At 43.4% G+C, this 26502-nt stretch overlaps 1 protein-coding gene across 4 annotated transcripts in view; it reads right to left on the bottom strand.

The window, feature by feature from the left end:
* Positions 1 to 26502, bottom strand: part of XPO6 (exportin 6) — a 115839-nt gene that overhangs the window by 47650 nt on the left and 41687 nt on the right. For all 4 annotated transcript variants that reach the window (XM_066383116.1, XM_066383117.1, XM_066383118.1 and 1 more), the window contains 4 exons: positions 19798 to 19957; positions 17914 to 17991; positions 7463 to 7916; positions 3649 to 3775 (listed from right to left, as the gene is read on the bottom strand). In XM_066383116.1, the coding sequence (XP_066239213.1) occupies positions 3649 to 3775; positions 7463 to 7916; positions 17914 to 17991; positions 19798 to 19957 (819 nt within the window). The remainder of the gene's footprint in view (positions 1 to 3648; positions 3776 to 7462; positions 7917 to 17913; positions 17992 to 19797; positions 19958 to 26502) is intronic.

The following is a 26502-nucleotide window of genomic DNA, read 5'->3' on the forward strand; positions in this document are numbered from 1 at the left end:
CCTTTACATTATTACTATTCTTTCAAAATATGTTTACCGGTGCTAAGCTTTTCATGAAGTTTAGAAACAAAAGGCAAAAATACTGAGTGCACCGTAATAACCCTTTACAGATAGTTAGACTATGATACAAGAAGTTCACACTATCGATGAGTAGATGAGAACTTACAGCTTTCGCTGGAGAGCATTTAATTTCTTATTCTTCAATCTTATCCCAAAGACCTCCCCGCTCTCAGCTCCTGACCTGGGGTGCGCCCTGCCATCTCTTCCCCACCGTCCCCCCAGCCCCCAGCAGAGGGCCGCCCACCCCACAGTACACTGCACGGAGCACCTCCCGGGCCCCTGCCCCCTGCCCGATGCTCAGCGTCTGCTCTGCCTGGACCTGGAGGCCCCAGTCCATGAGGCCGCATCCAGAAAGAAAGGTCCTCACATGAAAGGTCAAGAGAGCAGCAGGGAGCTAGTTGTTTGCTTCATTACTTTATTTAGTTCCTTCCCAAGTATATCATATGTATGAGTATATAAAACTACCACTCTCGGTTCAATGGAAAACTAACACGGAGGATTCTATTAAAAGAATCACAAAAGACAACTCTGGGATGGATCCAGAAGATGCTCACTGCAGCCCATCTCCTTAGGCAAAGAAACCAAAATCCCAGGAAGTTCACGACTCTCCCAAGGACACAGACCTAACAGAAATAACCAGAGCTCCACACAGCACCTTTGAGTCCAAATCCAAAGAAGTAGTCTAAGACATGCACACTTCCACACACTTTTTAGCTTTCTTCAATACCATATACACTAAAAGATTTCTTTTTAACCAGGGAGCAAAACTGCGAGACATTTCATTCCATTTTCCCTAACAGAGCCCTCTTTCTGCTGTCAGCACTGGCTCCTCTTCTCTGATTGCTAACCCTGAGGCACCAGCAAGCCCTGCTCTTTTCCTGCTCCCCTCTGGGAGCTCTTGGCCAGCCTCCACACCTGCCCACCTCAGACACCTTTCTCCCTCCCAGATGCACACTCCCACACCTCCTCGCCTCCCCCACTCCTTCGGCCTGGGGAGCTAAGCGTGGGTCCCCCTTGCCCTGAGCTCACTGGCCCCTCTGTCACACGTCTTGACACCTCCTCAACCTTTGCTCGTCCTCCTTCACCTGCGCCCCTCCGTTTCCAAGAACATTTCACCCTATCTCACTACCGATGGGGACTCTGACTTCCATGCCAAGTACCCTGCGAGAAAGGCTAGCTCGCACAGGAAACCCTTCCAGTCCTTACTCCACGTCCCCTATCACATACGCACACCCTCCCAGCCTAGACCTGGCCTCGCCTCTAGCCTCACTAAGCTACAACATTAGTGGTTTAAACAACCGTAAATCTCTTATAAAATCAGATGCCCTTGCTGACAATTTCATCGCTTGTATATACCAACAGAAAGAGCTACTACATATATACACCAAAAATGTGCAGAAATGTTCACTGCAATATGATTCCTGGTCACCAAAACTGAACGTGGCCCCAATCAGCAGTGGAATGGATTTTCAGATAATGACTTACTATAAAGCAATGAAAAAGAACAAACTACTACCACACAGCACAGATGAGTTTCACAAACATTAATACTAAGCGAAAAAAGCCAGACAAGACAAATATACCTTGTTGTTTCCATTTAGAGAAGTTCTGAAACAGGTAAAACTAATTTGGGGTGTTAAAGTCAAGATGGGGTTGCCTCTGGGGAGAAATGTGGGAGAAGTGGTTGAAAGGGACAGGAGGGCATTTCTAAGGTGTGCTGGTAATGTTCTTTTTTTATTTTTATTCAGTGGGAGGAGTGGACACAGAGAGACAGACTCCCGCATGTGCCCAACCGAGATCCACCCAGCAAGCCCACTAGGGGGCGATGCTCTGCCCATCTGGGGCATTGCTCACAACCTGAGGCGGAGGCCCTGTCCTCAGCACCCGGGGCCAATTCACTACAATCAAGCCATGGCTGCAGGAGGAAAGAGAGAAAGAGAGAGAGAGAGAGAGAGAGAGAGAGAGAGAGAGAGAGAAAGAAGAAGAAGGAGGAGGAGGAGGAGGAGGAAGAGGAGGAGGAGGAGGAGGAGGAGGAGGAGGAGGAGGAAGAGGAGGAGGAAGGAAGAAGGAAGAAGAAAGAAGAAGGAAGAAGAAGGGGAGGAGGAGGAGGAGGAAGGGGAGGAGGAGGAAGAGGAGGAGGAGGGGGAGGAGGGAAGGGGGAAGAGGAGGAGGAGGAGGGGGAAGAAGAGAGGAGGAGGGAGGAGGGGGAGAGGAGGGGGGAAGAGGAGAAAGAGGGGAGAAGGGGAGGAGGGGGAGGAGGAGAAGGGGGAAGGGGGAGGGAGAGGGGGAGAGAAGCAGAGGGTGGCTTCTCCTGTGTGCCCTGCCCAGGACAGCCATATGTTGGCCGACGCTGTATCACTAAGCCAACCGGCCAGGGGCAGTAATGTTTCTATTTCTTGACTTAGGTGGTGGTTACATGGTTTGTTCCTTTTAGAAAAATAGATCAAGCTGTATATGTATGGTCTGTGCACTGTTCTGTATGTGATACTTCAATAAAAAGCTGATTTTAAAAATACACACAAGCACTTGACCTGCGGTGGCGCAGTGGATAAAGCGTCGACCTGGAAATGCTGAGGTCGCCAGTTCGAAACCCTGGGCTTGCCTGGTCAAGGCACATATGGGAGCTGATGCTTCCAGCTCCTCCCCCCCCCTCTCTCTCTCCCTCTCTCTCCTCTCTAAAATGAATAAATAAAATAAAATTAAAATTAAAAAAAAATTCATTTAAAAAAAAAAAAAAAAAAAAATACACACAAGCCCTGGCTGGTTAGCTCAGTTAATTAGAGCATCATCCCAAAGAACAGTTTTCTGGTTCGATCCCTGGTCAGGGCACACACAGGAGCAGATCAATGTTCCTGTCTCTCTCTTTCTCCATCTCTTCCTTTTCTCTCTCTAAAATCAATACAATAAACATTAAAACACACACACACACAAATGGGCACAAGGGAGAGAGAATGAATGAAACGTCTACAACTGGACTGTGGTGATGACTGCACAAGTCTGTAAATTTACTGAACATGACTGAATTATACAAATTATAGTGACTAAATTTAGTATACAAATTTTACCTCAATAAAGCTGTTCAAGTATATACAAATAAAAAATACTGAATCATGAAAATGTAAACTCAATGGAAGCAAGGACTATGAAGGTTGTATGCCTAGATCCTGAAATATAATAGGAGCTCAAAAAATATTTGTTGAAGGGGTGGGGGATGGGACTGATTCACCAAAACTTAATTCCTGAAAGCTTCACTCTTCACAATCCCCTGTGGGAAGCTTTAGTGACAGTCACACAAAAGAACTGAAGACCCCGATTTCAGTCGGTGTATACTGCCTCTGCAGTGCCACAGCGGCTACGGCAGCAGACTGGCCCCATCTCACTCTGCGACCCCGAGCAAGTTATCCTCTGTGCCTCCATTCCTTCATCTGTACAATGCAGAGGATAATACTACCAATACCTACCTTATAGGGTTGTTATGAAGGATAAATGTGTTCATCTTCCCACAGTCAGTAATATAAATGTTCTTTCCCAGAAAGTAACACTGCAGACAGTTTTGGGAGGAAGGGCACGGTGGTCCCGGTGCTTTACCTGGTGAAATGTGTACTTGAACAGAAGCGTCAGAAACTCCACCACGGGGAACTGGGAGTAGGACTCGATCCTCCTCAGGTGAACACTCACAAAGAGCCGCAGAAAGTCAGTGAACTTCTCAACGTAGCTAAGCGAGACAGAAAGACAGACTGTGACCATAAGACACCCAGCCACCACCTCAGAAGAAAACTCAAAAGCAATCCAATTTCTTTCAGTAAAGAGCTATACAGATTTATATTTTCAGTTAAAAATATAAAGGCCTGCAACAATTACCTACAGGTCAGGCAACCCTTCATTCCATTACCACCTGAAACATAGCAGAAAAGCAACTTTAATTCTCGAACACCATCTACTAAAGCATCTTACAAGCTAGTGCTCTCATCTTTTCTAACTCATTTGTGTTACGGCCCAATTCAAGTGAAAAGAAATGGTACTAGAAAGTCAATGGGCAAATCATGTGTGTCACATCAATGTGGCAGATCTGAAAGGCTGGTTTTTCTTCCCAAGGAGGCCAAAGTACTCAAATGAATGTGATTAAAACACAAAAAGAACAAAACAAGGCTATATAAAAGGCATGACATCCAGGTAAGATATAGTCAAGCCTGCCCTGTGTTTAATTAGTTCCTGGTGCTAATTAAACACAGCACATCCCAAATGCACTCCAAAGTGATTTCAAAAATAAGGGAAGAGGCTGTCCAGGCCTCAGGACAATTTAATCTGATGCTTCATTTTACAGAGAGGCCCAGAGAGAGAAAGTGACCGGCCCAAGGTCACTCAGCCAGCTCACGGCAGAATGGGACTGCCATCCACTTCCAATTCAGGGCTTTCTTTTCACATCCCAGGGAGTCGCCCCTCATTTGTATTCACAAGATCATTCTGCAGAAGAGTGTGGGCCGGAGCTGCGAGGATGAGAGCCTGTTATCAAACACACAGCACACTGTCACTCACACAGGACAGACACTGTCATTGGAAGCCCCTAGATACCAAAAGGTGACTGGAAAATGAGATGGACGTACCTCCATAAATTGTATTTCAGAGACCAATTAAAAAAAAAAAAGGTAAAGACATAATAGGCCTTAGCCAGAATTAAACAATGGCTAAAACCAATTCTAAAACTCCTAAGTGCAAAAAACTATTTTTTAAAGCACAGATGTATGGAATAAATAAAGATTATGTCTCAAAGGAACTAAATTATCCATAAATAAAATGTCCCATATTGGTCTTGGGACCTACTGCCCTGATGGTGGCCCCTGGTCTGACCTCCACACATAATGGAAACTTCTCTGCAACTTGGAAAACAATTTGTTTAATAAGGATCATGAAGCCATATACTTGAAAAACAGTCAGGCACTAAAATCAACTGTTTTTAGAGACAGAGAAGTACAAGAGACTTCTTTCTGATGCCCTCACTCACTAACACTCAACAAGCAGGAACTCCCCGTTCCCTGCTTTGCTTATTACATTTTATTGTACATGGATTTCGAAGTCGCCAACCTGTTCACTGCTCTTTAGAAAGATGCATTCAGTTCCCTACCACCCATAAAAGAATAAAGAGAAGTCATGGGTAAAATATCACACAATCTCAATTTTATTTTAATCTCCAATCCAATTTTTTAAATACAAACAAGGCTGCTGAGTAACTAAAACTACAGATTTTATTCCACCTCATTTTCTTTCCCTTGCCCACCTTCTGGTACAGGTGCTCATGAGCAGCAGAAAGTTAGAGAAAAGGTGGCGGAGGAGAGAAGCAAGGACCTGGTTAGGCAGCACCTGAACGACCGAGAAGGGCGCAGCTGTGGAGAGCTAGTGGGCGGGGCCGCCCGGGAGCAAGCACACAGTGTGTTCATGTCACCTTTCTGCCTCCAGGCACCTCTCGGCCTTCACGCGACAATAGGAAGCATAGAATCAAAATATAAAACCAAGAGCATCAAAGTTACACGGAACAAAAGTCAGTACAAAGAGAATCCACGACACTTTTACACCACCCAAAGGTAAAGCAAACACAAACATTAGGTTACAAATAAAAATCAAAACAAATGATATTTGATGCTTCGTACAGCAGCTAGTTTTTTGTTTTTTTTCAACATACGAAAATACAGCCTTTCTTAACCCAAGCTAGAAAAAATACAACATTGTGTCTGACTACTGATGCCTTTGAATTTATATAGAAAGCTATTAATTCATAATAAAAAATAAAACATATTACCATACCAGACTGAGTTTTTTGTGATTGATTATACAGAGAAAATTTTACATAGTTTGCTTACAATAAAGCAAACCAAAATAATCTTATGTACCAATTTTTTTAACATTGGAAAAACATTAAAAGTGCTAAATTTAAAAGGCACTAAAACTGTCTTAACTTCTTTACATTGTTATTTATTCTAAGGAAAAAGAAATGGGTTAACTATAGCTTAACAAAAATAAGCTAAGGAAAGTTGATTAAAATATTAACTTTGGCTGCCAGGCAATCTATATATACTGACTAATTCAACACAATTTATCTGCGTGGAAGTTTCTAAACAGTCAACATAATGTTGCTAATATTGAAGTTTCAACTTTCCCTCTAGTTTTTATCCCGTAGCAGTTTTACCGGGCAAACTGATGAAAGTTCTAGGACAGATAAATAACACCATCACAAAGGAGGTAAGTGAGACCACGTGCAGGGTACTGTGGCGGAGTCATCTCTGAGGGCACTTAAAAAAGAAAGGCTGGGTAATTTTAGACTCCATTCAAAAGAACAACAACAAACAGGTGTGTCCCACATTAGCCTGTGCCCACATTAACAGCTCTCCTTTCTTGTCATAAAAACTTACCATCTGCATGACCTGGCAATATAACATTCCTACACACTGCCTGATGTTCACCTGGGTAAGTCAAATAGTAAAAACTGACAAGCCACAGCAAGTGAGAAAGGGTGAGTGTATCTCCTGTACCTCCACGGACCTCCTCTCCTGTTCCTGGCTACACATGATCAGCGATCTTGGTTCCTGCACCACCTCAGACCTGTGGGCAAATAGTAGTGGGAAAGAGAGGGAAGAGGCAGGAAGAAGGGGGAAGAGGGGGGAAAGGGAGGGAAGAGGGGGGAAAGGGAGGGAAGAGGGGAAGAGGGAGGAAGAAGGGGGAAGAGGGGGAAAAGGGAGGGAAGAGGGGAAGAGGGGGAAAGAGGGGTAAGGGAAGATAGAGGGATGAGGGAAGATGAGGGGGGATGAGGGAATGGAGGGATGAGGGGATGGAGGAATGAGGGGGGATGGAAGGATGAGGAGGGATGGAGGGGTGAGGGGGAATGGAGGGATGAGGGGATGGAGGGATGAGGAGGGATGAGGAGGGATGGAGGGATGACGGAGAATGGAGGGATGAGGGGATGGAGGGATGGGGGATGGAAGATAGGGGATGGGTGGATGAGGGGGGATGGTGGATGGGAAAAGGGTGGTGAGGAGAGATGAGGGGGGATGAGGGGATGAAGAGGGATGAGGGGATGAGGGGGAAGGGGGAATGGGGGGATGAGGGGGGAGAGGAGGCGAGGAGGGGAGAGGAGGGACAAGGGGGGATCAGCGGGACAGGAGAGGGATGGGGGGGGGGGAAGACAACAAACCTACACAATTCACAATCACTTTTCAAACTCACCTCACTTCCCTTAACCGCCCTAGCCCTTCCAGCTAAGCTCAGACTTACTGGCATACACCTACCTTTCTGTGCCTCACCAGAGGCCCCAAATACTGAAACCAAAGAAGATGACAAGCACCATGCAGAACACCACGATAAATTAGGCCCTTTCTCAGGGCACATTCGACTTCACACCTGTTTTCATTACCTCTCATCGAGTTCTTCTAGCCTGCTCTTCACCGTGTGGGCGTTGTTGTCCTTGGTGATTTTCTGCAGGAGGTAGAAAGTCTGCTGGAACATGCGCAGTAAATACTCCTCGAATTCCATGGGCACACAGTTCTTGGACATGAGTTCATTGATGCAGGACATGGCCAGAACCCCAAGCCGGCCGCGTTCCTGACCCAACACACAGTTCTGGCTGCTGCCGTTAACTGATGCCATCTTTCTGGCCCGGATGTCACAGCCAAAGCGTGCGAAGTGGAAGATGGTGGTGAGGAGGGACGGGGTGATGCTGGCTGACAGAGGAATCCAGCTGAAGAGGTGGGCCAGGCACTCCAAGGCCAGAGAACAGACATACTCACTCTCCGCGTCGAGGATGGGGATTGGCTGATTCAACAATTTGGCTGAACTAGGGCTCTGCAACAGGTTACTCAGTAAGTCACCTGAAAATACAAAAGGTTTTTAAGATCTCCACTATCAAATCTCCTACAAACCAATTTAATTCTCCTTCAAACAAACATAACGAGCATTACCATAAAGCAGCAATTCCCAAAGTTTGGTCCAGGGACCCCTGAAGGTCCCCAAGACACTTTAGGGAGTTCACAAATTCAAAACTAGGTTTAAAATCATCCTGAAATGTTATTTTCCTTTCTCACTTTTACTATCTCATAGTGTACAACAGAGCTTTCCAGGGGCTGCATTACATGTGATGTCCAACAGAGAGAAAGCAAAATCTCTCCTTCACCAAGTCACATAGTAAAAAGATTTGCAAAGTTATAAAATAATGCTCTCTTCTCAGTGTATATTTTTGTTTGATTTTAAAAAGTTATTTTTCATTAAAATATATAATGAGTTTAGTTAGTTTCATTTTTTTGTTTTATGTTTTGTTTTTAAATTGAATTTTATTGAGGCTACATCAGTTAATAAAGTTATATAGCTTTCAGGTATACAGTTCAGTAATGTATCATCTGTATATTGCACTGTGTGCTCCCCACCCGGGTCAAGTCTCCTCACGTCACCATTTATCCCCCTTATACCCTCCCTCTTCTACCCCCCCCCTCCCTCCTGTAGTCAAAGCAATGCTGTCTGTGTCTGCGAGGTGTTCCCTCTGCTTAACCCCTTTACCTTTTCACCCAGCTCCAACCCCTCCCCCGACAGCTGTCAGTCTGTCTCTATGAGTCTATTTTGTTTGTGAGTTTAATTGGTTCATCACATTCTACACATAAGTGAAATCATATGGTATTTGTCTTTCTCTGACTGGCTTATTTCACTTAGCATAATATTCCTAAAACATATCTTTAAATGAATTAATAAATACTAGTAAATTTTCTGTTTTAATGTCCTTAGATTTAACTCACAAAGCTCTTTGAGGACCTCAATAATTTTAAGAGTAAAGGAGTCCTGGGTGAGGGTGGGCAAAACAGTAAAAGATGTCAGAAGGTACAAACTTCCAGTTATAAGATAGACAAGCCCTAGAAATGTGAGGCCAGCATGGTGACTATAGATAACAGCTAACAATACTGTCCTGTATATTTCAAAGTTGCTATGAGAGATATTAAAGTTGTCAGCTCAAGGAAAACAACTGAAGAAACACTCATAACTAGATATGCTGATGGATGTAGACTTACTATGGTGATTGTTTCACCATATCTAGATCATTAAGTTGCACATCTAAAACTAACAGCATTAGTACACCTCATTTAAAAAAAATTTTTTATACATTTTTATTAATTTTAATGGGGTGACATCAATAAATCAGGGTACATATATTCAAAGAAAACATGTCCAGGTTATCTTGTCATTCAATTATGCTAAAACTAACAGCGTTATATACCAAGTATACCTCATTTAAAAAAAATTTTTAAAAGACTAGAGGCCCAGAAACCAAAAATTCGAGAACTACTGGTCTAGTCAAGGTAGGCCTGTGGACCTGCACCATCAGCATCGCGGTAGCTTGTCTGAAAGGACCACTACCGGGCCCCAGCCACACACATCTACTGAAGGAGAACCGGAAGGGGTAGGGCCCGGAATCTGCGTTTTCATAAGCTCTCTAGGTGATTCTTATTCTTAATTTTTGAGAAGCACTGGACTAAAAAAAAATCTTGTAAAATTAAATGGAGGAAAGCTATGTAAAATTTTAGTAAAAACGAAAGAAGAAAAATACTCAAGCCTGACTGGGCAGTTCGTGCAGTGGAGAACATCAACCTGGGACGCTGAGGAGCCAGGTTCAAAACCTGAGGTCACCAGCTTGAGCACAGGGTCGCCGACTTGAGCGTGAGATCACAGACATGACCCCATGGTCACTGGCTTGAAGCCCAAGGTCGCTGGCTTGAGCAAGGGGTCATTGGCTCAGCTGAAGGCGCCTGGTTAAGGCACACATGAGAAAACAATCAATGAACAACTAAGGTGCAGCAACTATGAGTTGATGCCTCTCATTTCTCTCCCTTCCTATCTGTCCCTGTCTGTCTCTCTCTCATTAAAAAAAAAAAGAAAAACACTCAAAACTGTAACAAGAAGAAAAGTTCCCTGAAGATGTGACTATACAAAATAAAAAGACTTATTCTGCCCCTCCCAAAAGTGATAAAGAATAATCAATACTAAAAACTTTAGAATTAAGGAAGAAATGTAGGCAGGAAAAGTACATATAACCAAGGAGAAAATATCGGATCTAGACTCTTCCACAGTAACATTCAAAGCCAGAAAACCTTGAAGCAGTGTCTCCAAGTTCTGGGGCAAAGAATGACTTACCCCAAAGCTCTATTTTTTTTCAGTATAAAGAAAGATGACATTTTCTCAAACACACAAATTCTTCTTGAGGAGGACTCAAGAAGGAGGACTGAACAATGAAGCCATTTCAATAAAATGATAAATAAAAGTAAAGAATTAACAACTGGAGATGCTATGGCACAGAGACTAATGCAAGTTCTGAATTGAATAGAGAATTAACATTAAACAAACAGAAATTACAGAAAGGGGCGCTAACTTTCTCATCTTTCACAAGTAAGAGGTCTTTAAATATATGTTCTAAAATTAAAACATGTAGCCCTGGCCGGTTGGCTCAGTGGTAGAGCGTCGGCCTAGCGTGCAGAGGACCCGGGTTCGATTCCCGGCCAGGGCACACAGGAGAAGCGCCCATTTGCTTCTCCAACCCTCTGCCGTGCCTTCCTCTCTGTCTCTCTCTTCCCCTCCCGCAGTCAAGGTTCCATTGGAACAAAGATGGCCCGGGCGCTGGGGATGGCTCTGTGGCCTCTGCCTCAGGCGCTAGAGTGGCTCTGGTCGCAACATGGCAACGCCCAGGATGGGCAGAGCATCGCCCCCTGGTGGGCAGAGCGTTGCCCCATGGTGGGCGTGCCAGGTGGATCCCGGTCGGGCGCATGCGGGAGTCTGTCTGACTGTCTCTCCCTGTTTCCAGCTTCAGAAAAATGGGGAAAAAAATAAATAAATAAATAAATAAATAAAATTAAAACATGTAATAAGAAACTGGTTTTCATAATCTCTTTTCTTAACCTTAGAGGTATCTTTTTCAAACTAATATTCCTTATGGACAAAACATCTCAAGGTCACCAATTCCTTCCATTTAATGCCTCTCCTAAATTCAAATAAAACTTAATTTTAATTGTTTATTAAAAATAAAAATACATGATACAATGCCACTTTGTCTTTTTATTCAGTTTTATCTCTTTTATCTGTATCTATGTACAGAGAGATATCTGAAATGTTATTTCTGTACAGTTGAACACTGAGTAAATTTTTACATTTTATTTTGTACCTTAACCCTTCCAGTTCTCAAACATTTTGGTGTCAGAGTCCCTTTTAAACACTCTTAAAAATAATATCGGGGACGCCAAAGAGCATTTGTTCAAGTAAGTCATTTATATTGACATTTGTCATATTAGAAATAAAAACTGAAAAGTTTTCAAACACTTAATTCATTTAACAACCAACCCATTACATTTTAGAATAAACAACGTATTTTCAAATTTAAAAAACTGTAATTTGCTCCCAAAAATTTAGCGAAAAGGGTAGTACCGCTTTTTACATTTTTGGAAATCTCTTTAACGTCTGGCTTAAAAGAAAATAGCTCGATCCTCTCTCTGCTTCTGCATTCAATCTACTGCAGTATGTTGCTTTCATTGAAATGTGTCAAGAAAACCTAGCTGCACACATATATGACTGAAAAAGAAAACTGTTTTCATGGACTTTCCTGATAACTGCAGCTATTCTTTAATATGTTAAAATCTGACTAGTAATTTATTAACAAAAGAGTTAATTTCTATTGTCAAAATAGATTAAAAAGTTGTCCCTGGCATGTTATCTTTTATTTTAATTTTTTTGCTTTGAGAGAGAGAGAGAGAGAGAGAGTAGAGCTTATGAGAAGCACCAACTCATAGTTGCGGCACTTTAATTATTCACTGATTGCTTCTCATACGTGCCTTGAGAACCAGGGGACTCCAGCCAAGCCAGTGACCTCAGGGTTTTGAACCGGGGGCCTCAGTGTCCCAGGTCAACATTCTATCCACTACACCATCACAGGTCAGGCACCTGGCATTTCATCTTGGAAGTATGTTTGCTGGTTTGTGTTCTTACAGAGCTGTGTTTAATACCAGATGAGACTCATCATGAACTATATGCTACCCAAGCTGATCATCAGAGGACCTGGTTTCAAAGACTAAGGCAAGTATGGTCAAATAGAATCTGCAAACATTTCAGTTGATTATTGGCTTGATAACAACATTTTGATTTTTGGAACTGCTGGGGTGATTTTTGAATGGAGTCACACAACTCTCTCCCAAAGACAGTACCCATTTCTGGTATTATTTTTTTCATCATTCATGGACCAATGGCCACTTAGGAAAGAAGCCAGAGTCAGAGGAAACCACCACTACCCAACTAGAATTCCTGGGGCAAAGTTTGATCCCTAAACAGGATCAAAACTGAGGCTTTAGCAATGGAGGAACTAATAGACACTAACTACCTCCATATAATCTTATATTAAATCTGGACATCTCTGCCTGACCAGGTGGTGGCACAGTAGATAGAGCGTCGGACTGGGATGCCGAGGACCCAGGTTCAAGATCCCAAGGTCGCCAGCTTGAGCGCAGGCTCATCTGGTTTGAGCAAAGCTCACCAGCTTGGACCCAAGGTCGCTGGCTTGAGCAAGGGGTTACTCCGTCTGCTGAATGCCCACGGTCAAGGCACATGTGAGAAAGCAATCAATAAACAACTAAGGTGTCGCAACAAAAAAACCGATGATTGATGCTTCTCATCTTTCTCCATTCCTGTCTGTCTGTCCCTGTCTATCCCTCTGACTCTGTAAATAAAAAAAAAAAATTAAATAAATAAATCTGGACATCTCTGGGCCCTTAGGCCTTTTTAAAGTTTTTTGAACATTTTTTTTTTTTTTTGTATTTTTCTGAAGCTGGAAACAGGGAGAGACAGTCAGACAGACTCCTGCATGCGCCCGACCGGGATCCACCCGGCACGCCCACCAGGGGGCGATGCTCTGCCCCTCTGGGGCGTCGCTCTGTGGCGACCAGAGCCACTCTAGCGCCTGGGGCAGAGGCCAAGGAGCCATCCCCAGCGCCCGGGCCATCTTTGCTCCAATGGAGCCTCGCTGCGGGAGGGGAAGAGAGAGACAGAGAGGAAGGAGGGGAGGAGGGTGGAGAAGCAAATGGGCGCTTCTCCTATGTGCCCTGGCTGGGAATCGAACCCGGGTCTCCCGCACACCAGGCCGACGCTCTACCGCTGAGCCAACGGGCCAGGGCAACATTTTTAAATAGAACTAAATTCTCACTTTAAAAACAAAAACAATAAAGTTATCCCCACTCTTTAGCTCAAAAGAATTTTTCTAGACTGGGAAAGCTGAATGAAAACATCAATGACAATAACGAGGTTCAGAACCATTTGATGTGCTGTTATTATTTGCTTGGTGCTGCACTAAACACTTAATATACTTATTCCCAGTTAATCTCACAGCTCTGAGGAAGGTATTATCATCATCTACATTTACAACTGTTAGAATAATTAAGACACAAGACAGATTAGGCATTTCCTCTGCTACTAAAACGCAGGGCTCAGTTAGAAACCCCAAAGCCTATGCTCCTTCCCAGGAAGATTATGCAACCAGAAAAATGATCAGTAAGAAAACTAGTATCCAAATATTGAAACAGATGTATGACTTTAAGTCATATGTAAAATAACATGCGTATAAAATGATTGCAACTATAGTAAGATGTAAGAACAAAAACTGAACAGGATTATAAAAAGTTAAAAATTATTTAGGTGGATAGGATGACCTAGCATATTTTTGCCTGGAAACAAAAATTAACATTGTTTCTCAATGAAAGTGATTTTACTCTACTTGGAGATGTTTAAGCAGCTATGGAAGAGCTCTTCAAAAAGTTTAATCAAAGTGGCTGAGTTACCAACAGAGACTACTTCAGGCTGCTGCATGTCCAATGCAGACTTGAGAGAGCTTGAACAAGCCATCCGTGCAAGAGGGCACCCCGAGTATAGAACCTGTGAGCAGGTTCATCTTCCCTGATGAAGCCATGCCCTAAGCAGTCTGTGTGTGAATGACTCCAGGGCTTTCACTGACTAGGAAGCAACCCACACTTGGTTGAAACACCTTTAACAGTCTTATATTTTCTATTGAGTTTTACATTCACTGTTTCCCAGCCTCAGCACTATGACGTTTGGGCCGAGTAATTCTCTGTTGTTCTGTACATTGTAGGTATTTTAGCAGCATCCCTGACCTCCACTCACCAGATGCCAGTAGTACCTTTCACCCAGTTATGGCAACTAATAAATTCCTTCACATTGCCAAAAAATTCCCTACAGGGCGAAATTGCCCCAACTGAGAACCACTGACCTCACTGTAGCCTCAGTCCAGTAAAAGGGCGAGAAACTCTATTCACAGAGCCCTTAGGAGGAGAAAATGAGATCACAGGAGTTGTGAATGACCCTCCCAAGTCCAATCATTTTTAAGTAGCTTATAAGGGAATATGTGAAAAGATCTGTAAGTTCACAATGAGTTTGGAAAGTTTGGGAAAAAATAGGAAGGTATAAATTGGTCTCAATCAACTTGAGCTCTCTAATATATCTGCACCCTGAAACATTACTGTATGTAGAGATCTACAGTTGAAAATACGTAACATGTGGGCAAAAAAATTGTATTGCAGAACAATCAAAGCTAACTCAGACTTGCAGTGTTTATATAATTTCACTTTGTTCACTTCTTTCCCATTTGTCCAAGCGAAAAGAAGACGAGAAGACTAAGAGGGCTCAGGTGGCACCCGGCCAGCCTGCAGAGAGCACATCCACATCTTCCCTCATCTTATCCTCAGATGACAGCCACTCTCCTTCTACAGCGGAGGCCATCCACGGTCAGAGAAGGCACACAGAGGAAGTGGCAGAGCCAGGGCTCTAACCCAGGGGGAGGAGGAGGCTGGCAGAAGTGGTGAGAATGACCAAGAAAGCAAACTCAGGACAGACAGTGCACCGACATTAGGAATGATGGGTTCACATCCCTGTTCTCCACTTACTGGTGACGTGACTGACCTCTGACAAGTTACCCCCGGTGAGCCCCAGCTTCCTTGTTTATAAATAAAACATAAAACCATCATCCACTTCACATCTACATCTGGTCTAGTGAAAGGGGTTTAAATGATAAGGCAACAGTTTGGGGAAGTATACTGAGAAATAAACCACACACATTCTTTACGACCTTTGCTGTGCAGGGATTCGGGCAAGGCAGGGAGGGCCCATCAGGGACTACTGATAGAATTTGTTTAAAAATTATTTGGCTACTCACTGGGCCCTAACATTTCTCAGAATAAATTTCCTCCATAAAACTAAGCTTATGGTCAAGAAAACTAAACAGGCCATGCCTGGTGGCTCAGTGGATAGAGTGCCAGATGGACATCCTGGGTTCGATGCCCATCTGCTACTCTGCCCTCCCCTCCCCTTCTCTCCCTCTTCCCCTCCCCCAGCCAGTGGCTTGGGTGGTTTGAGAGTGAGCCTGGGCGCTGAGGATAACTCCGCTGGAGCACGTCAGCCTCAGCTACTATAAAATTAGCTCAGTACTCATACATCGGCCCAGACAGGGGCTGCCAGGTGGATCCCAGTCGGGGCGCACGCAGGAGTCTGTCTATCTCCCCACCTCTTACCTAAAAAATTAAATAAATAATAAATAAAGCAAGCTGAACAACTTTTTATAAGTTTTACAGCTTAACTTGGTGTCTTAAATGCACAAAGGCAGCTGAGCAAAAGCATTGAAACCCAGGTTGAATAAAATCATTAACACTGCCACGGCCAGTGGTGCAGTGGACAGAATGTCATCCCAAAGCAGCAAGGGCACCAGCTCAGGCACTGGCTCAGTCCCCAGGGCTCCGGTTTGGTTCAAGCCCTGGGCAGGGAACACAGTAGAGCAATCAATGGCACAACCAAGCGGAGCAACAACTCGATGCTTTTCTTTCTTTTTCTCTCTCTCTCTCTCTCTCTCTGTCCCCCTCCCTCCCCATTCCTTTCCTCTCTCAAAATCAATGGGGGGAAAATCAGCGCTGTCCAAATTATTAAGGCAAAATCTGGATGAATTCACTTGCAAATGTCACAGAGAAAAGTGTGTAACAAGTGAAATGCAATTCTATTTTACAAAGGGGAAGCATACCAGCTTAAAAGCTTACTTAACTCCTTAGGCCCCACAGTCTCAACTCATTTTGCTTTGTCTCATATACTAAAATTCAAAACTTCAAAAAAATTCTAACAGTGTCTAAAAACACACCATATTTCATATTTTTAGGGTTTGTTTATCTGTAAATGTCAAATTAGTTCATATTTTATCTTACCAAACCCCATATACACAACCTAGGCAACACATGAAAGAGCAAGGATTACTTCTGAATTGTGTCATTTGATAGTCCCTAACCTGGCCTCCAGGAAAACAAGCCTATCAAAGTATATAAACGGAGTTACTAGCCTGGAACATGTACCTGAACAAAGCCACCTAAAACACACAGGTTTTGGCCGTGGAAAACCAGTGCAGAAAAACCAGTTTTCCTGGAGTATACTGTTGCTGCTAAATCTAGCTGGATGCTAGGCTAGGATTCAACTATCTCAAAACAAATCTAACTCAAAAGAACTAATCTTTGCAAATTCTTATTTAAATAAATAACATTTTAAGATCAACTAAATTGTAGAAGATTCCAAAGAGTACAATCATGAAATCCCTGTATCATTTGCAATTTTTCTTTAATCATTCAAATATTGCAAAATATCAATCTGCTAAGTCACCTCAAATACCACCTTAAAGGTTTGCCACCAAATATAAATAAAGCTCAATTTCCTATAAGCTTTTAATATACTCTAGACCTCTGTAATAGATTTTAATCTAATAAGTAAGACAAATGACTCTAAATGGTTTTAATCCAAGTATGATAAATGGAATTTGGAATAAATTACATAGTGTACACGAGCAATCCCCAAAACTTCATGATATACTTTTAATTCTCCGCTAACTGCAAGAATTTCAACTTCCACATATTAACAACAGGCAACATGAAACAGGCCGTAGAGATGTCGGATTTCAACAGCCCATTTCCTTGGGGAACAGGAGAAAGATGTAGAAATACTTTACAGTAGAGGAAGAAATATGTGCCCACTCACAGGATGTACTCTACTTGAAAAGCATTTGTGATGATTTAGTGTAAACAGAAGCATTTAGAAACTAAAAGTTCCTGCTCGTACACAATTTCCTCTTTCCATCCACATTCCTGAAAGCAGCCATTTTTAGGTGAACTGCACCCTGATTTTTAATGTAACTGTGGACAGTGACTAACCACAGTACACTATATATTTAATGACTACTACAAATAAGCCCATGCTACTCAAGTTATTCTGAACTGATGTGAAGTCAGAGCTGATTACCACACCCTGGTCTTCAGCCTGTCCAGGCCAACATGACTTCACCTGCGCCCAGTGGGGAGGGAAGTACTCCACGTTCCCCACCCCCGTCTGCAAGGCTGACCCACCCCCTGCAGCAGCCCTCGCCTAACTACAAAGCAGACCTGTCACACGCACAGGCTCACACCAACCTCGGCATGAGCCATACAGCCACGAAAATTGAGACCAAGGAAAAACCAAACCAGGACCAGCAGCTCTAAGCTGAAGGTGGGACAGGGTGACAGAGATCAAAGGTTCCATCTCCCTGATGGGAAATGAAGAAACAAAATATGTTGTGCAAAATACAATATTATATTAGAAAGTACAAGTACTTATGAGGAACTAAGAAAGCTAGCTACTCAGAAAACATGGGCAAAAAAGGCCAAAAATAGATGAAGGAAGAATCAGCATCTGTATCTGGCATAAATGAGCAACTGCTATCCTGCTGAGACCCTCCAGTGCATTTCAAGAGACCCACCACGTGTGGTGGGCAGACCATACCACTTTCTCCTGAGGTTGGGGACGGTGGTGGGGTGGCAGCAGTGACACTGTGTTTGTCCCAAACAGTCTCCAGAATACCTAGACCAAGAAAGGAGAAACTGAGTTTAAGATGGAAAAAAGTCCCACATATGCAAATCAGATTTAGAAAAACAGTGTATTGTTACCTTTGACCAAACATCACTGTCAGACTATCCCCTTCTTGACCATAGGTCTAATTGCTGTCTGGAGAGTGCTACTTGGATATTCCAAATTCAATTTACCTCCCCCCAAACCTGCCACTAATTCTCTTACGTCGCTCCCCCAGTAAACAGCACAACCCCTACAATCTCAGCACCTGGCCTCTGCTCTCCGCATCTCGCCTCATCTCCGCCCCACACACATGACTTCACCATGTTCAACTGTTCGCTGTTCCTTCCACAGGGGTCCTTCCCTTTCTCACCTCTGACCTGCTCTCCGCCCCAGAATCCCTGCTTGACCTTTATACCAGACTAATGGCTACCTCTCTGGTGCTCAGATCCCACTCAGCTGTCATCTCCTCCAGGAAGCCCTCCTGTCTCAGGCTTTGCCTGCACAGAAAGCACTCCACTATACCTCTCGGCACAGCTTTGTCACTGCCCCCCTCCCCTGCTCTAGGTGCATTCTCAGAGGGAGGGGACTGTGTTTCATTCCTCTTCGGGCCTCCTTATAGAACCTGGCATACGATGACCACAAAAGCCTTTGAAAACACTTTGTTCTCAAAATATTTACTGTTATAGGATGGCTAAACCTTGAAAATGTCATGGTAGGTAAAAGCAGTCAGACATAAATGGTCACATATTGTATGTGACAGTGGACTTGGGGGGGAGGGTGCAACTGTTCTGGAATGTCCTATCACACTACAGCGTGACAGCTGGACAAGAGCACGCAGAGGCATCCGATGTGGTCCCTAACCCTAGGAGTCTACCATTGAGTCAGGGGTGCTAGTCAGTGCCTTGAATGAATGCTCTGAGGACTGGGTTTCCACTAGGGATCTGGGGAAGGAGGGGGGCAAGTAACAAGATTACTTTTGACAAAGCATTCTTACAACCAACTTTAACTGCCCACTACATGCCAAGCACTTTTGTAACGCATACAAAAGAAAAAAACTCCTCGACACCCAGAAACAATCCTGGGTAGAGGAGCTGAAGATAAGAGCACTCTTTTCACTATGTTTTCAAGCAACCCCGGCTCCTGGCACCTGTCAGGGAGGCTGCGCCTCCTAACAAGCAGGCCCCGTTGGCGCCAGAGGCCACAGCCCCTGACAGGGTGAGCCGCATCCCCACCTCCTGGCTCACTGTCACCTTGCTTTCTGCTTATTCTCCTCTTCACACATTGTCAGGGGGGCTCTAATAAAACAGTCAAGATGGCAGAGAAAATGCTACATACAACTACAACCTAGCACACTGGGCGCTAGTCACACACCTTGTCTCACTTCTCCCACACAAAATTTAAAGTGTCCATATCTCCCTACTCCTCCAACTTCTCCTAGTCTTAAATACAAATTATTTTAAATAAAGTGCTTGCTACCCACCTTTCTCAGAGTGCAGCCATCAGCACTTCAGTAACATTCCTCTGACCTGGTCTATACCTCTTTAATCACACAGTAAGAGTGAGGACCAATTACTGGAAGACTTTAGGGAGAGTAAGTTACAAACGTTTTTTGAGACCCTGCCACTGCTAGTCGCTGGGCTGGGGCTGGAACGCGGCGGCACATTCTTTGTCTTTATGCTCAGCCTCAGTAACAGCTAAAACACCTGCTCAAAAATACTAAGGGCCAGGGCCTGAGCTCCGGGCATCTGCCGGCGGGCCTCCGTCTTTGGGCACCACCTGGCGCCCGCCTGCCCCGTCACTCCGCGGCGCCCTCACCTGTCAGGAGGCCAAGCACTGTCTGCACCTGGTCCAGCAGCAGCTTCCGCAACTCCTCCTTCCGAGCCACACTGAGATCCTCACGGGGACAAGCCAGCTCTTCTGAAGTCGTCTTCAACATGATCAGACCCAGGGGGGTTGTCACAGGGGACTGGATCAACTGCCAGGAGAAAATAAGTTCCAAGTAAACTGTTTTAGCCATTAAGGTGCAGAGAATAACTTTAACCCTGTGGGGTGCCGTGTGCTCATTCTCACGGGAGCAGGTTACAGGAATCCCTGCTTAAGAAACATGGCTCAGCCCTGGCCGGTTGGCTCAGCGGTAGAGCGTCGGCCTAGCGTGCGGAGGACCCGGGTTCGATTCCTGGCCAGGGCACACAGGAGAAGCGCCCATTTGCTTCTCCACCCCTCCGCCGCGCCTTCCTCTCTGTCTCTCTCTTCCCCTCCCGCAGCCAAGGCTCCATTGGAGCAAAGATGGCCCGGGCGCTGGGGATGGCTCTGTGGCCTCTGCCTCAGGCGCTAGAGTGGCTCTGGTCGCAACATGGCGACGCCCAGGATGGGCAGAGCATCGCCCCCTGGTGGGCAGAGCGTCGCCCCTGGTGGGCGTGCCGGGTGGATCCCGGTCGGGCGCATGCGGGAGTCTGTCTGACTGTCTCTCCCTGTTTCCAGCTTCAGAAAAATGAAAAAAAAAAAAAAAAAAAGAAAAAAAAAAAAAAAAAAAAAAAAGAAACATGGCTCAGAGCACGTTCATGCACCTTTCAACCAATCAAAATACATGTATTCTAATCTGAAAGACAAAATGCTAATACCATGAACTTTAAAATGACAGGAATACTCTTTTACACCCAACGTGACTATTTTTACACATGCCCAGAGTCTAAACACAGCCTTGGTTACTTTGCCCAGGTTAATTATTAGTTATTAAAACGTGTAAACCAATGTGTGTATCTTCTTAACATTCAGGCAGTACATCAACTTTACATTTCTAAGCTTTATGCTTCATGCAAGCTCAAGATTAAACAAGTGGCAGGCAGAAACACCACATACACATCATTAAACTATGACTACAGTTATGCTTTTGCAGATAATATACAGCAAAGTAAGTTATTTTTTCTAGTGCCTGCAATATCCACTGAAAGTTTCCTTAAACATGAAACAGAGAAAATATACACCTTCAATAGCATAACACTACTTACATCTTTCTGATCAGTTTCACAGAATTCAAAGCGTTACCACTGCATTTATTTTTTTAGTTTCCAGAAATGGTAGAAGTAAACAAGTTGCCATTAAAATTCTCTATTGAGTTACATGCTACATACAACCAGTGAAACAGCTAGCAATTTAAGAAAGGAGCACGACCATTTTCTTAAATCATAATTAACTTTATATGCAGTTCATTCTCTGATACAAATAAATGTTTTAGTTACTCAATCTACAAAATATAAGCTTAGGGAAGAGGAGGACACCAGGAATTGCATCCAGGTACCACTTCAAGAAATACAGAATAGACTTCCGGTCAGGATGGCAGCATAGGTAAATGCAGTACACGCATCCTCCCACAACCACATCAAAATTACAACTACTGAACAACCATCATTCAGAACTTCCTAGAACAGCTGAGTAGAAGTCCTACAACTAGGGATTTAAAGAAGCTACCACACTAAGACTGGTGGGAGGAGCACAGATACAGCACAGTCTGGTCTCACACCCACGTATGGTAGATAAAAATCAGCAGGCCTAGCTTAGCTGTGAAGGTCTCCCCTGAGGAGTAAGGGGTTCCAGTGCAGGGTTCCAGTGCCAGGGAGAGAAGAACCTATAACTTCTAGCTGTAAAGACCAATGGGAATAGCAGCTGGGGGAGACAGAGGCTGCAGGAGTCCCAGGCAGTGCCTCTTACAGGGCCCATACACGGACTTCCTCTGACTCACTCCCTCTGAGCTCCAGAGCTGGGCAGCAGCTCAAAAGACACCAGGAGCACACGAGGAGGAACCGAAGTGTCTGGCATCAAGGCGAGAGTTGGAGGGCAGCAGAAGGGCGTGTGGCAACAGTAGTGCCCAGCTTGGGTGACCTGGGAGGCTGTACCACTAGACCCTACAAGACATCTACCACATTAAGCCATTCTCCCAAGCCTGGGAGACATAGCAGCTGTACCTAATACATAGAAACAAACACAGGGAGGCTGCCAAAATGAGAAGAAACGAAATACCTCCCAAATGAAAGAACAGAACACAATTCCAGAAAAGGAACAAAAACAGAGACAAGCAATCTATTAGATGCAGAGTTCAAAACACTGGTTATAAGGCTGTTCAGTGAAGTTAGTGAGAACCTCAACAGCATAAAAAAGGATATGGAAACCATAAAATGAACCACTCAGAAATGGAGGACACACTAGTGAAGTATAGAATAAGTTATAGTGGAGTAGAAGATGAAGTGGTATAGATGGGGCTGAGAATCAAATTGGTGATTTGGAATAAAAAGGAAGCAAAAAACACCCAGTCAGAACAGCAATAAAGAAAAAGATAGTATAAGGAGCCTCTGGGACAATTTCAAGCATACCAATAATACTCATATCATGGGGGTGTCAGAAGAAGAGAATAAAAAATTGAAAACCTATTTGAAAAAATGACAGAAAACTTCCCTAACTTGGTGAAGAAAACAGACATACAAGTCCAGGAAGCTCAGAGCCCCAAACAAGTTGAATCCAAAGAGGCCCACACCAAGACACATCATAATTAAAATGCTAAAGGTTAAAGACTAAAGGAGAATCTTAAGAGCAGCAGGAGAAAAGCAGATACCATATTTCCTATGTATAAGACGCACCCTCCTTTTCCTAAAAATTTGGGGTCGACCTGTGATGGCGCAGTGGATAAAGCGTCAACCTGGAAACACTGAGGTTGCCGGTTCAAAACCCTGGCTTGCCTGGTCAAGGCACATATGGGAGTTGATGCTTCCTGCTCCTCCCCCTTCTCTCTCTCTCTCTCTCTCTTTCTCTCTCTCTCCCCCCCTAAAATGAATAAATAAAAATTAAAAAAAAATAAACACCTTTAAAAAAAAAAAAAGGTGCCTGACTTGTGGTGGCACAGTGGATAAAGCGTCGACCTGGAAATGCTGAGGTTGCTGGTTCGAAACCCTGGGCTTGCATGGTCAAGGCACATATGGGAGTTGATGCTTCCAGCTCCTCCCCACCTTCTCTCTCTCTGTCTCTCTCTCCTCTCTCTCTCCCTCTCTGTCTCTCTCTCTCTCCCTTTCTCTCTCCTCTCTAAAATGAATAAATAAAAATTTTAAAAAAAATTTGGGGTCTATAAACTGGGTGTGCCTTATACAGTGGTTGTAGACTTTTTAATTGCATTTCCTGCTTTTTCATGCTTGTTGAGGAGTTGTATGAATTTTATGATGAATAAAACTTAAGTTCAATAATTTTATGTAATACATTTTTTCCCCAAATTTCAGGCCCCAAAATTAAGGTGCGTCCTATACATGGGATCGTCTTATACATGCAGAAATACGGTAGTTACCATCAAGGGAGCTCCCATAAGGCTGTCAGCTGATTTCTCAACAGAAACACCGCAGGTCAGTAGAGATTAGCAAGAAATATTCCAAGTGATGAAAAGCAAGGACCTACAACCAACATTATTCTAGCCAGCAAAGCTATCATTCAGAATCAAAGGAACATAAAAAGCTTCCCAAAGAAAAGCTAAAAATGTCCATCACTATCAAACCAATATTAAATGAAATGTTAAAGCATCTTCTTTAAAAAGAAGAGAGTCTGATCAGTGATGGAAAAATGGAGAGGGTGTCAACCTGGGACTCTGAGGTCCCAGGTTCAGAATCCCAAGGTCACCGACTTGAGCATGGGCTCGTAAGCTTGAGTACAGGATCACCAACATGATCCCATTATCGTTGGGTTGAGCCAAAAGGTCTTCAAAAGTACTTCAAGCCCAAGGTCGCTGGCTTGAGCAAGGGGTCAATGGCTCAGCTGGAGCTCCACACCCTCTGGTCAAGGCACATATGAAAAGAAATCAATGAACAACTAAAGTGCTGTGACTACAAGTTGATGCTTCTCATATCTCTCTCTCTCTAAAAAACAAGAGGAGGAGATAAGAAATATGAAAAATAAAACAGCAATAAATACATATCCACCAACAATTGAATCTGAAAAACAAAATAAATGAAAAAGCATAACAGAAACAGACTCATAGATAGAGACCATTTTGACAGCTGCCAGTGGGTAAAAAAGGTGAAGGGACTAAGAAATACAAATTGGCTGTTACAGAATAGTTACGTGATGTCAAGTACAGCATAGGGAATACAGTCAATAATAGTCTAACTATGTATGGTGTCAGAGGGGTACTAGATTTACCGGGATGATCACTTAGTAAGTTATACAATGTCTAATCACTGGGGTGTACATATGAAACTAATATTATATGTCAACTGTAATTGGGAAAAAAAAATGACTTAAATAAACAATTTTTTTTTTAAAAAAGAAAGAACACCCAGCACTGTCCTTTGCCTTGAAAACCACTCTTCCCATTGCAGACCAAGGGAAAAGTGCATCCCCAAAGAGTAGCAAAAGTACTCAGTGATGGGAACTTTGAAAATTGCACCTGCCCTCAGAAGCAGCATTATGTCAAAGCAACAGCAATTAACGGTGTGTTGAAGATGCTCTCTCTGGTGACAGGGAGAGCAGACTCTGGGTGGTGAGCATGCACACAGTACACAGACAGACACCAAGTTATAATGTTGTCCACCTGACATTTAAGATGTGACTCACAGACTTTACCTCATTTTTTTAAAACACTTTTAGATCAGTTTTCTCTTTTTAAAAAATTTATTAATTTATTTTAGAGAGAAGAAGGGAGAGAGACAGACAGAAACAACAATCCGTTCCTATCTGTGCCCTGACCAGGGATAGAACCCACAACTTTGCATATCAGGACAATGCTCTAACCAACAGAGCTATCCAGCCAGGCTTCAATCAGTTCTCTTAAATATTAAAATTTCAAGTACATCCTCCAAAAATTATCTCTTCATTTTCTACAAATTTGGGCTATTTCTAACATCGACTTCAATAAAGCTAATGCAGTAGGGGAGGAACAGAAAACCCTCATCTAAATTCCCACCCATAATAAAGTAGAACTGATCCTTCATAAGCACCTCTTTCCATTGGAGACCTTTGGGTTATCAATCTGTATTTTACAAGATTTCCGATACTTCCCCTCTTTCACTTCTTTCTTTCTTTTCTCTCTTATGTTTTTATTTCCCCCAAAGCTCTCAACCTTACTTTCTCAGCTGGGAATGATTCATATTATGAATATTCTATTTGGCAATACACTTTCCTACAGGTATGATGAAATGCTTCTGTGTTCCCCAGAAATAAATTTCTACAATATGGAAAATGTATCTGAAAGCCCCTCCTTTTTTTTCCTCATCATTTAGAAGGGAAGACAGGCAAGAAACAGGCTGGAAAATGAGTTACTCTCTATTGCAAGAACAGCTTGATAAAATGTTTACTTCTCACTAGCTTTGTGTCCACAAAGGTTTTATTGAAAGTATTTTCCTTTATCATCTTCAAGTATATCATTTAAGCTCATAACATAAGTAATCTATGCAATTTATTTTAACAGAATAAGCATTTTTAGGTTGAAAGTCAAGTTCAGGTTCTTAGTATAAGCAACTGGAATGGTTCAATTTATTACATCACCACCAATCCAAGGAGAAAAGGCAATTCTTCCTATGCTGCTTGCTGTTTATTCCTTAATTACCTGGCGCAGGCACAGTGTGACCAGAGCCAGCTCGGTGGATTTCAGGAATCTGAAGAACAGACTCTACGAAGGTGTTATATGTATGCTAGTGCATGGGGTGGGGGTTGACTTCAACTACTTCCTTTTCCAGTGGCCTAGAAAGGGTATAACCAACACACAGAACTGCAAGGGTCTCTCCAGAGCCCTGAATCAACTCCTCTGTTTGATATGGTAGTGGCATAAACTGCACAAATGTCTCAGCCAACTGTCACAGAGTTAAAACTTTTTAATTTAAAAACTATGCACCCCAGACAGCAAGCAGACCATGATGGAACTGAGGCCAAAAAAACCTTTTAGATGACTTAAGCAAAGGATCATATAAGGAAGTTGATTCCCAAACCGGTTTGGTCTTGTTCACCAATACCTGAAGAAAAGATTCACTTTATTATCATTATCAGAAATGTCAGCCTGACCAGGCAGTGGCACAGTGGATAGAGTGTCAGACTGGGACGCTAACGACCCAGGTTCAAAACCCTGAGGTCACTGGCTTGAGCACAGGGTCACCAGCTTGAGCATGGGATCAGACATGACCTCACGGTCGCTGGCTTGAAGCCTAGGGTCACTGGCTTGAGCAAGGGGTCACTCACTCTGCTATAGCCCCCCAGGTCAAGACACACATGAGAAAGCAGTCAATGAACTAAGGTGCCATAACGAAGAATTGATGCTTCTCATCTTTCTCCCTTCCTGTCTGTCCCTGTCTGTCCCTTTCTCTCTCTCTAGCTTAAAAAATATATATATTGATAGTGGATTTTTTTAATTGCTCCATTACTCAAATGGATTGTAGAAAGAGCAAGTGGAATGTTAGAAAATGGTACTGTTCTGGAAAATCCTTAATCACTGAGATTATACCAAGTTTTTAAAAATTTATTTCTGTAAACTGTATGTCAATACCCACTGCCTGCACA

Source organism: Saccopteryx leptura, chromosome 4, assembly GCF_036850995.1.
Source record: "Saccopteryx leptura isolate mSacLep1 chromosome 4, mSacLep1_pri_phased_curated, whole genome shotgun sequence".
Classification (NCBI taxonomy): Eukaryota; Metazoa; Chordata; class Mammalia; order Chiroptera; family Emballonuridae; genus Saccopteryx; species Saccopteryx leptura.